Here is a 12,171-nt window from a genome sequence, read left to right on the forward strand (position 1 = left end):
GGTGGTAGTTTTGGTGTTGGTAGTAGTGGCAATGATCGTGGTGGTAGTGGCGATAGGGAGGCTAGGGTTGTGATGGTGGTGGTAATGGCAGTGGGTGGTGTAAGGCTATGTGGTTGTAATGGTAGATGATGGTGGTCACTTTGTTTTCCAAGGGAGAAAATGTACGTAGAAAAAATATAACATCATTTTAATGCTAATGAGAGTATTACTTGCAAATCACTTTAAAGGCTCTGTTACATCCCACATCGCCCAGGGGAGTGGATCCTGTAAGCCTTATATGTATATTCTCATCTCTACCTAACACGAGGCCTTTTGGGAGCTCACTGGCTTCGGAGTTCCGTGCTAATGAGAGTATTACTTGCAAATCACTTTAAAGGCTCTGTTACATCCCACATCGCTTAGGGGAGTGGATCCTGTAAGCCTTATATATATATTCTCATCTCTACCTAGCACGAGGCTTTTTGGGAGCTCACTGGCTTCAGGTTCCATCGGAACTTCGAAGTTAAGCGAGTTCGCGCGAGAGCAATCCCAGGATGGGTGACCTACTAGGAAGTTCTCGTGTGAGTTCCTAGAAACAAAACCGTGAGGGTGTGGTCAGGGCCCAAAGCGGACAATATCGTGTTACGGTGGAATCGAGCCTGGGATGTGGTGGGGGCCTGGGCCGGGATGTGACAATTTGGTATTAGAGCCAATCCTTGGCCGGAAGTGTGCCGACGAGGACGTCGGGCCCTTAAGGGCGGTGGATTGTTATATCCCACATCGCCCAAGGAAGTGGATTCTGTAAGCCTTATATGTATATTCTCATCTCTACCTAGCACGAGGCATTTTGGGAGTTCATTGGCTTTGGGTTTTATCGGAACTTCGAAGTTAGGCGAGTTCGCGAGAGCAATCCCAAGATGGGTGACCCACTTGGAAGTTCTCGTATGAGTTCCCAGAAACAAAACCGTGATGGCGTGGTCGGGGCTCAAAGCGGACAATATGGTGCTATGGTGGAGTCGAGCTTGCGATGTGGTGGGGGCACGGGCCGGGATGTGACAATTTGGTATCAGAGTCAATCCTTGGCCGGAAGTGTACCAACGAGGACGTCGGGCCCCTAAGGGGGGTGGATTGTTACATCCCACATCGCCAAGGGGAGTGGATCCTGTAAGCCTTATATGTATATTCTCATTTCTACCTAGCACGAGGCCTTTTGGGAGCTCACTGGCTTTGGGTTCCATCAGAACTCCGAAGTTAAGCAAGTTCGCGTGAGAGCAATTCTATGATGGGTGACCCACTGGGAAGTTCTCGTCTGAGTTCTCAGAAACAAAACCGTGAGGGCATGGTCGGGGTCCAAAGTGGACAATATCGTGTTACGGTGGAGTTGAGCCCGTGATGTGGTGGGGCCCGGACCGGAATATGACAGGCTCAACTCTGTTTTTATAAATAAATAAAAAAAAAGCTTTTAAAAGCAACCTATACAAACTACTTTTTTTAAAAAGTTGTTGTTTGAATGTCATTGATTTTAAAATAAACAGTAAATTTTATTTCGACGAAGAATTTTGTTACTTTTTTTTTTTGAGAAAAAAAAATATTTTTTTATTACTTTAACTTTAAACAGTTTTTGGTGGAAATAAAAATACCAAACAGGCCTAAATTCCCCCACAAATTGCACTAGAAAACTAACTAGGCATGATATTTTATTCACACGTGTCGCTGACTTATTAGGCCAATTGCGCCATTAAAATAGTCAAGATAGATGTGTAGTTTCTATATATAGCCTATCCATAAGTTATATATATATTATATAATCTGTTAATTTGTATTTCAATACACAGGTTAATAACAAACCACAAAGACAATTTAATACTAAAATCCAAACCCGTTCCCCATTAAAAATAAAAAAAGAAAAAGAAAAAAGAATAAAAACAAGGAATGGGTTTTAACCACTATTGGCCTATATAAGCTCTAATAAATGGGCAAAATGTATCAAAATAGTTTCTTACAGGCGGCAGATTGATCAATACCGTCCGTGTTCTTATTGGCTAGCTACTCTTTTTTTCTTAATCTTCTTAACCCTTACGCTAACATTAATATTGATCTTATTCAATTGCAGAAACCTTAAAACAAAAAGAGCATAAGGGGGCTGATATGGGGAGGGGGAAGATTGTGATTCGGAGGATCGATAATTCGACGAGCAGGCAAGTGACTTTCTCAAAGCGTAGGAAGGGTTTAATTAAGAAGGCAAAAGAGCTGGCGATTTTGTGCGATGCAGAAGTTGGACTTGTGATCTTCTCAAGCACCGGAAAGCTTTATGAATTTGCAAGCAACAGGTTTGAAACCAAAAAAATATGTCAATGTTCTTTTTTTCTATACATTTTGGATCCCTTAGTTCTTGCATCTCTGGGTTAATCAGTGTTAAATATAGTTTGCATGGCTCAGTTGTTGCGCTACATGTATGTTGTTGCATTTAAATAGCATGGTTATGATTTTTTTAATTAATTCAAACAATTAATTAGCTATATATTCTCTTAGGACCACTTTGAAAGAAGAGATTCAAATCTGGAAATACAAAAATAATATTGGTGCTGACCTAGAGATTTATATTACAATGCAAGCTTAAGCAGATATAGCTAGAGGCTTCTCACAGTGTAAATATCTATATATTTTTGGGGAATTTTTCAATGTATAAGCTGTTACTTTGAAGATCATCATGAGCTGCTTGGAGTTAAAGGTATTTAAAAAAAGGATAGAAGTAGCTTGAACCAAGTCAAAGGTATGATCATTAAGGGTACTCCAAAATTATTATTAAAGCTGAGGTTAATTTAGTGCAACAAATATTACTATATATCTAAATTTGAACACAAAACACTAGCTAAAACATGCATGAAGGGGCACATGAGATGATGATCAATGCGGATCTATGTGAGGGAGGAGTTGCATGCCCAAGAATGAAAGCAAATTATCTGGTAAAATAACTCGTCTGCATTGGTGATATGCTACGCAAAATTGAAAGTGATATGATAAGAAATTATATCTATGCTAATTAAAAGCCAGGAAGATACTCGAAAGAACACTATCGACCTTGAATTTACATAATATATGATAAAGACATTGTGCCATGACAACCTCTATTAGTTAAATGAGTTGGATACAAAAAAGAATACATTCTCGGAGCTATTCCTAGTTAATGTGACTGTAACACATTCATGTCTTGTTATCAATCACCTATTTTTTATCTTACAATATAAATCCATTTTGGTCTTACCCAACCCTAAGGCAACCAAAACCAAACAAAAATGTATTTTGCTTGTCTAAGTATAGAAATCGCTATATTCAAAAGTTAGGGTAAGTTACAATTTCGAAATCGCTTTGTTAAAAGCACATAATTAAGTGTTAGGGAGGGTAATTAGTTACATTTTAGGGTCAATCACAATTTGCAATCTTAATAGTTTGACACCTATCTTTAATACTTTGACAAGTACAGCCTTAAAGTTACCATTAGCATTTTATCCGTCTAACTACAAATTAACCACTACTTTTTGACGTACTTCATATATCACTTTTTGGCTTATATGGACGTCACATGAGCCCTTTCCCAACTCTTTCTACGTCTAGAAGGTTAGGGTTTTCTTTTCATTTAGTAAGTTCTTATATGTTGGTCATATGACATCCAAGTGATCGATCATATTGTGACTTTAAGTCTGTTTTTGTCAACAGCAATGCCAAATGTAGTTGACCTTCAATTTAATTAAAACTCTAAGAGTTTGCTTGATAACTTTTGTTCTTAATTCTTATTTTTTGTGCTTGATATACGAAAAAAATTATATCGTAAAAAGGAGGAATGAGGAAAGATGGTTAGAGGGAGGGAACAAAATGAAAACAAAATCTTGAAAGTGAAAACAACCTCGAATGATTTTAGATTTTCATTTTGTCTCTTTTCTAGTACATTTCTTCTGCATCTCTCATCCTCATTCTTCTGTTTTTTCCCCATTTCTGCCATGCATATCTCAATTATCTCTAACACAAAATTGAAAATTAAAAACTAAAAATGAGCTGATTTTCAAACAATCCCTGAATGTATGTACATCTTGTCAATGTCCTTGGAAGCGCTTTCTAAGAAAACAACCTATAATAAAGAGAAAACTTTTAGTTAATTCTACCAAACCAAATGGAAAACTAATTTAATTAATTATGTGAAATGTTTTCACTTCTCAAATGTCACATTCCAGTTCCGACTCTGCCGTAGTACGATATTGTCCGCTTTGGGCCCCTGCCACGCCCTCACGGTGTTGTTTCTGGGAACTTAGACGAGAACTTCCCAGGGAGTCACTCACCCTAGGAATGCTCTCGCTCGAACTCGCTTAACTTTGGAGTTCCGATGGAATCCAAAGCCAGTGAGTCCCAAAAGGCCTTGTGCTATATGGAGGTGGGCATGTACATACGAGGTACATCACCCCCTTTTCCGTTGGTCGATGTGGGATGTTACATCAAAACATTAAAACAAACCGCCCTGAAACTATTGTGGATCACATTTAGTAATGAGCAAAACAAATAGCTTGTTTGATAATTATTTATTTTTAGTTTTGATTTTTGATTTTTGATTTTTTATGCTTGAAATAGAGGAAATCTAGGGGAGAAATGAAGGACATGCATTGTGGAGGAATGATGATTGGAGAAAAGTAGAAGAAATATTTACAAGAAAATATCCATGAAATAAAAACTATATACAACAAAAATACTATTTTAAGTTGTTTTCTTCTAAGATTTTGTTTTATTTCATTATTCTTTATTTCATCTGCTTCCTCCTACCACCCTTTCTTCATCCATACTTACCCTACACGTTCTTTATATCTAAAGCACAAAAAGTGAAAATTAAAAACTAAAAAGTTATCAAACATATCTAATTAAGATGTTGGCCCTGAAAAGGGAAAACACGGAAAATGAAAACTTGGGATTCGTAGTAACCAATTTCGTTACAACTGGATACCTACAGTTAGGGTTCCAAATAGATCAAAAGACTAAAACTACATGTGGTTCTGTGGATAATCCTCTACTTCTTAATTGCCAACATTCATATCCCTTAATATCTGTTACCCTGAACCATATATATGTATCTATATATATCTAATGTAGTGATATAGAAATCAATGTCAATGTTAAGTTTTCCATTTTTAAGGTCCTCGTCATGAATCACCCTGATCACTGTGTTATGTCCTTATTTCCACCAGCTTGAATTCAGTGATAGAGAGATACAGCAGATCAAAGGAGGGACATCAGCAACTTCGTAACCCAGCTTCAGAAGTGAAGGTCTTCTCCATCTGCCTTTCGCTAATTTTTCTCTGCATTAACCAGATATTCCAGCATATCATATGAAATGTTAATTACATTGGAGTTAATTAATAGTAATGCTAATTTTTCTCTGCATTAACAATATACTCCAAGAGTTGGATTTCGTCTTCTTTCTTCCCATGCTATTTGAGTTTAAAATAGATATCAGGGTTCATGAAGGCATGATGATAGGATAGACATGGATTTCATGACTAAACTCTGTACATAGAAACCTGAAACCCTAAAATATGTTTACATCTGTGTATCTGCTTCAACCTAAGTGCAATACACAATAAACCATTTCATGTCGTTTACAAGTATTTAACCAAACTAATTCGTCTTTTTCTTACACCTTCTAGGCATAAAACTTATACCTAGGCATTCAGTTACTCATACGTACTCAAGTAATTGTTAGGTTTTGGAATAAAAGTTTCCAACTCCAGACAGCTGCTTGTAATATTGCTACAAATTAAGAACAAAAAATTGTTACAATAATATTCTGTGGTCCTGCTTTGTCAAGTCAAACGAACTATTCTTTAATGGAGTTATGCATGCTTAGTCATAATTCTGAAGGCTACCAGTTCTAGTCATAAGCAAAGATTGCTTCACACAACCATCAGACAAAACTAAACATGCATACGACTTCCTTGGCACTGATCAAGCATGTTAATTAGTTACATATATGTATGTGTGCGTGCGTGTGTGTGTGTGTGTGTAGTAACTTGTGTTTCCTAACTCACATATATAGAAACACAAGATAATTTTGAGTTTGGTGAGAACAGTACAAAGAATAAGTTTAAATTACTCTTCCATCTTTTATTATATAAACATATATAGGATGTTTTTCAGCTTCCAAGGATGAGAACTGTACATGTTATCTTCCAAACAAATTATAAGTCCTGATGTTGGAATGATGAACTTGCGTAACTCCATTATAAGATAGTTCGTTTGTCTTGACTCAGAAGTACTTCTAGAATATATATGTTGAACTAAACCAAACTGTATACAAACTGCAAGAAACTACTTTTGTTTGATAAACCAAAGTTTATAATGTACTTAAATAATCGCAAGTTTCTGACATATTGTCAAAGGGACTTTATCTGATGCACTTCTCAAATGATGCATGCATGTTACTGTTTTGTTATTGTGTACTTGCTAGTTTTGGCAAAGGGAGGTAGCCAGCTTAAGGCAAGAACTACAGAACTTGAGAGAGAATCATCGGTACGATCTTTCTCCTTCAGTTAGTTAGAATTCAACAATTGTTTTTGAAATTGCACACAAGCACACACAAATAACGATGGCTGCACCTAATGTTATCATCTCATGGATAATATTGTCATAAGATGCTTCATATACAGAATTCTTACAATGTCCTAATTTAATATCTAATTATTTAGGGTTTACCTAGGGTGGATGTGAGCCACTTAAAAAACAATGTATACTATACATTGATTTGTGGTAGGACTCCAAACACTGCTCATCGACTTATCGTCCCGCATTGTGATATGACAGGCAATTCATGGGAGAACAACTTTATGGTTTAAGTGTCAAAGAACTAAAAGGTCTAGAAAGTCAGTTAGAAATGAGTCTGCAGGGAATTCGAATGAAAAAGGTTCGCTGAAATTAATGCTTTTATTTGTGTATAATCTTATTTCCTGGTGTCATTCTTTTCTTTTAGTAGAAGTTTGACAAATATCATTCATCTAAACTCTTGCAGGAACAAATATTAACTGATGAAATAGAAGACCTAAATCAAAAGGTCTTTCCAAAAATACATAATTATCAATCGTTATTTTGTCTTACACATTACTACGTACTAAGAGTTAGTTCACTCATCATACGTTTTTCGTCTTCTTTGTTCCATGCAGGGTAATATCATCCATATGCAAAATATGGAACTGTACAAGAAGGTAAATTTCGTTTGTCAAGCACAAAATCCTTAAAAAAATAAATCAATCATAATCCACCTTACCTTATTTGGCAAGGTAAAGTAAAAACTAGCAATAATAAACTTTATGTAACAGGTTTATGGCACAAGTGCCGTGAATTCAGAAAGTAGAAATGTCTACATTCCCAATACCATGTGGACAGGTGAGGAGTCACATGTACCAATCCACCTTCAACTAAACTAGCCTAACCAACAAACGTAACAGACGTCAACAACAAGAAGCAATTTGACGGTAAATTTTATTCACATTCTGTTATCAAAAAAGAAAATTTGATGTTCCGAAACATACTCATCTCAATTTTCATCTGAATTGTACTTGTTATAATGCAGAAGTCTACACTCCAAGGAGATGCAGTGTTTCTCTAAACAAGTATACTAGTACAAGCATCTAAAATGTAAAAGTTAGTTTTTGTGAAGTTCTTTTTGGGCCCTGGAGTGGTGGGCATGTCCTTTTTTTGGGCCTGGTGGGCTTTCTTGTTACGGCCGTTGTCTTTGTTGGTTTGCTTTTGCTTCTTGAGCTTTTTTGTGTTAGTTTTTGCAAACTTTCTTTGTGCGATACACAGAGAAAATAAACTTTTTGGTTGTGTTTGGCATACCCGATAACACAACAGATAATACTATTTAATACTATCTAGTGTTTGGTGCTATTTCGTATTAAATTAGCACTGGATTATTTATGCGGTTCGGCCTATTTTATACGATGTACGCCTGATAACTTATACACTCAAAATCGTCGGTATTAATTAGTTTGGTCGCTGAAAACAAAATCAAGCTGGCTCTTTTCCCATCTCTCTTGCTAGTTTTAAATTGTGAAACTTAGTGCCATAAATGTTCTTCAATCTCCTTTTGAGGAAGTAAATGAACATGATAATCTTTGATGAATTGAGTTTTTAATCTGGTATTACACAAAACGCTCGATTAAATAATCAGTACGCTCGACTAAATAGTCAGTACTATCCACTATCCGATGACAAATTATCTTATCCGACTGAAATAGTTAGTACAGTCCGAGCTGCGAAACAAGACCTTTATGTTGTGTGCTTGGAAATGTTTAATTAGTAGTATGAAGTATGACCTAAACATGGTTACAATTGTGTAATGGTATATCTCCCTAAGGCCTAGTTTGATAGCCTGTACAAGGGACCGAATGGAATAAATAATACGGAACCGAATGTGAAAACCCCACTGTTGATGCCGTTCAGACTCGTCTGAATCCTGGGTTCTTCTCTCTATTCCGCCCTCTTTCTATTTATCCTATAATTTTCTTTCAATTGATTGAATCTAATTATTTTCAATTGAATTATAAAATTCTCTCTTTTAATTAAAATTGGGGTTTATCATTTTTTGCATATCTGAAATTAAAGAGAGATAAAATTTGCCATCATGATATCTTCATAAAAATTTCTCCACCAATTCGGATTCAAATTTGCCGTTGATTTCTTGAAAGGAGAAGTTCCACTGGGTCTCCTTTTTTCAAACACGACTCTGGGAAGGATAATTAGAGATATTTGATGCTACTGTTTGACCGAAACAGAAAATATATGCAACGTTTAACTGTTATTATTCTGGATTACGCACCATGAAAGAAAAATGCGGAACCAGGCGTCCCTACGATTTCAAAATGCATTCAAGAGTTATTGGAAAATTCCCACACTTCGTAAACCAGAAAATTATAAATTGGTAAAGCATATGAAGAAATGAAGAGAGCGAGAGAGAGTCAGAAATCTCGTGTGGAAGTGCCGCTCATAGAAACCAAGATTGGTACTGCGTTTGCACATTGAATTTCATCATCCCCTCACAAATAACCACCCAAAACAAAATCATCAAATTCTTGCACAAACCAAAAAATTAAAAAAAAAAAAGAAGCTTTCTTTGGATCCCAACTAAGATGTGGAAGAGCAGGCGGAAGATTGTGGTTTTATAAACAACAGCCGCTCAATTCATGGCGTAACCCTAGCATCCCTAAAACACCGTCGTTTTGGGAACAGTACCCGACCAGGCCCAACTTGGCCCAGGTTAAGCCCATGGCTTAATTGAACCAATACAGTTACTGAATGAGACCCAACTGAGTCTTTCTGGTCCGTCTATATGCTGCAATAGGAATTAGGAAGCATATACTAGAAGTCGAAGATGTGCCCTGGGCGTGCTCTCCTTTGCTCGTAAAGCTAACACACTTTCCAGAGTTCCGCTCGTTTATATTTTTAGATGTAACTGGTTATATATATTTTTATTGGTTTTTGAAGGTTATGTACGGTTTATTTCTCTTGCTGCTTGACTTGTTGATCCGTTTGCGATTGCTTTTATAAAGAACACTTGTACTTATATGCGTTAATGCTGGAAGTGCTTTTATTATAAAGACAAATACCAGTAATATTTTCACTTATCTTCTCATTTTAACATTCTTACTTCTTCTCATGCTGCCACGTGTACTCTATTAGCACTCAAAACTAAAATTTTAATATATTAAAATCTCACTATTGTCGTTTGTTTTTTTGTTGTCAAACTCAAACACTATTGTTTCTTTGTTAATATAATTAAGATTTTTAGTTTTTCAACCAATAAGAATTAACTTTTTAATTTTGCATGCTAGTATAATCCACATGGCATGAGAAAAAGTGAGAAGGTTAAAATAAAAAGTAAAAATGTTGCTAGTATTCCCCTATAAAAAAACATGTTAAAATTTTGTCTAAGATTCACGTGCTTCTTATAAAAATAATTGAAAACCTTTGTTGAATAAGCATTTGACATGTTTTTCTATAAAGCACTTTTAGTTGTCACCACACAATTTTTAGTCATTGTGAAAATAATGCTCAACATATTTTATTTTTTATTACCAATGACTATACGGTTTTGTGATATTCAATTTTTACTTTGTTAAAAGTAATGTTCTTATCGTACTGATGACGGTAATCAAAACATAATGATTAGAGTTGTAAATTAGGTCACTTGGTCGAGGTATCGTTCAAAAAATTCTACCCGTTAATTAGGGTAATTACAAAAGATAAAGACAAATCAAATTATATCATACATACATTTTGTGTACGCTGTTATCAACTTATCACTTGGTGGCAGAAACATCCAAAACGGAAAGAAGAATCCTGCAACAAGAATTCTTGATGAGAATTATGCACCTCCCAACTTTAAAATGTGAAAGGAAGAAACTGGACATCTCCACAAACACCATTTCTGTTTCCACTGAAGATTCAGAGGTCGTCATCCTGATATCATGGAGCAACATCTCCGCAGGGCCAACAAAGTCTCTCTCTTTATACCTGGTATTAGTTTCCAACCCCACGTTAGAAGCATGCGAATCATAATATTATATTCTCTCAATAATATATGGGAATCTTTAGAACATTCTATTAATGTTTGACAAATGAATAAAGTTCCAACCTTTATTATTTTTTTTTTCATTTTATATGCCTTTCTTGTTCTTTAGATACAAACCCAGTTGGCCAAGTTTTCGGTTTTAGTTGTTCTTGCCTTGGGGAGTGAACTTTGATGCAACGGAGATGTCACTGTGACGGGAATGAGTTTTCTCCAAAAGGGTTTCTGTGTTTTGGGCCAGTTCTTTGGATTAAGTTAATGGCTGCTGTGTTAGTTATCTTTTCATCTGGAATCAACATTCTCAGGCTTTTTTTTTTCCCTTGATTAACTGTTTTTTTTTTACTTTGTTTATTTCCCTTTTACTGTTGAATTGAATGTACCTAATATATGCATCGTGTTGTAAACCCACAAATCAAAATTCTCTTTTTTGAGAGCTCTTGCTTTTCCCTCAAAGTAAGCACTTTCCTCACAAGCTGCTTTTTTACTTCAATTTTTGTCTCTGTTAGCTGCTTTCATTAGCTTTTCCACTTATTAATTAGCTTTTGTGTTCAGGATTGGATCTACTTGTTAATGATAATTTCTGCTTCTTAAACCCTGTTTTATCCACTTCTTCTGGAGCTTATGCTTTTGTGCTTAAATCTGCAGATTCTTTTAGCACCTATGTTTCTTCATGTTATTGGATGAATTTTTTAGTGTCTTGCTTATTTTTCGATGTTTTTCGATTTTGTAGTGTTAGAGTATGAACCGCAGTTGATTATATCACTTTCTGGGAGGTCGGTTTGCTTCCTTGGCAAAGAAAGGTGAAAATTTTAGGGTTCATCAGCAACGGAAATTGATATGTTGTTTCTCTCTATCGCTGATGTCCCTCCTTTGATCTGTTGTATCTCTCTATCACTGAATTCAAGCTGGTGGAAATAAGGACATAACACAGTGATCAAGGTGATTCATGACGAGGACCTTAAAAATGGAAAACTTAACATTGACATTGATTTCTATATCACTACATTAGATATATATTTATGGTTCAGGGTAACAGATGTTAAGGGATATGAATGATGGCAATTAAGACGTAGAGGATGAACCGCCATTGTTACAGACCGCAGCACAAGTGTTGTTTTCCGTTGGCGCTTTCGTCTCTCTTCGTTCCTGCCTCTCTCTGTTCGCGCTTCAATATCTCTCTCTCTCTCATCGATTGAATGTTTCGGTTTCGCTCTTGTTATTGTTAGTAGGTTTTGATTCATCTTCTATGATTTGAGTTACCCTTTTTTCGGCGAATTCTGATGACTTTACAATCCCGGTTTAAATTTTTGAGTTAAAAAAATTGAATTTAAGTTTGATACCAAACTGGCTGTCGATATTATACGAAACAAATGTCAAATAAGAGAGCTACAATCCTAAGGAAAACCTTCAACAATAAAATATGCGTCTGGAAATTACATTAATAGTAGAAGAAGAAGAGGAGTAAAACCATTAAGTTGCAGATAGAAGAAGAATAAAAGAAGATGAGATGCAAGGAGCATTAATTCACGACCGAAGGCGAAGAGTTGGCAGAAACCGGATTGATTTTTGCTTGGTCATATTCAATAGTG

The 12,171-nt window shown here is 35.8% G+C and overlaps 1 protein-coding gene and 1 long non-coding RNA gene across 2 annotated transcripts; both read left to right on the forward strand.

Annotated features, from left to right (window-relative positions):
* The first annotated feature begins 1,950 nt into the window (after window positions 1–1,950).
* LOC103452883 (MADS-box transcription factor 23-like) lies at window positions 1,951–7,932 on the forward strand. Its single transcript, XM_008392414.4, has 9 exons — window positions 1,951–2,004; window positions 2,093–2,309; window positions 5,208–5,286; window positions 6,467–6,528; window positions 6,820–6,919; window positions 7,025–7,066; window positions 7,176–7,217; window positions 7,332–7,487; window positions 7,586–7,932. Exons 2-8 carry the CDS (start codon window positions 2,128–2,130, stop codon window positions 7,437–7,439), a joined length of 615 nt encoding a protein of 204 aa, XP_008390636.2. The 5' UTR covers window positions 1,951–2,004; window positions 2,093–2,127; the 3' UTR covers window positions 7,440–7,487; window positions 7,586–7,932.
* Window positions 7,933–10,291: 2,359 nt separating this feature from the next.
* Window positions 10,292–11,857, forward strand: LOC103452884 (uncharacterized). The gene is made up of 2 exons (XR_531789.4): window positions 10,292–10,530; window positions 11,313–11,857. It is a non-coding gene; the product is annotated as an uncharacterized lncRNA (long non-coding RNA).
* Window positions 11,858–12,171: the final 314 nt, after the last annotated feature.

The sequence above is a fragment of the Malus domestica genome, chromosome 01 (assembly GCF_042453785.1).
Source record: "Malus domestica chromosome 01, GDT2T_hap1".
Lineage (NCBI taxonomy): Eukaryota > Viridiplantae > Streptophyta > Magnoliopsida > Rosales > Rosaceae > Malus > Malus domestica.

Bases quoted from the DNA above. Each gene is read 5' to 3' on its own strand.
- LOC103452883 (XM_008392414.4), top strand. From the start codon at position 2,128: ATGGGGAGGGGGAAGATTGTGATTCGGAGGATCGATAATTCGACGAGC. The intron at 6,920-7,024 runs GTTCGCTGAAAT...AAACTCTTGCAG, and splicing joins AGGGAATTCGAATGAAAAAG to GAACAAATATTAACTGATGA. The intron at 7,218-7,331 runs GTAAATTTCGTT...TTTATGTAACAG, and splicing joins ATATGGAACTGTACAAGAAG to GTTTATGGCACAAGTGCCGT.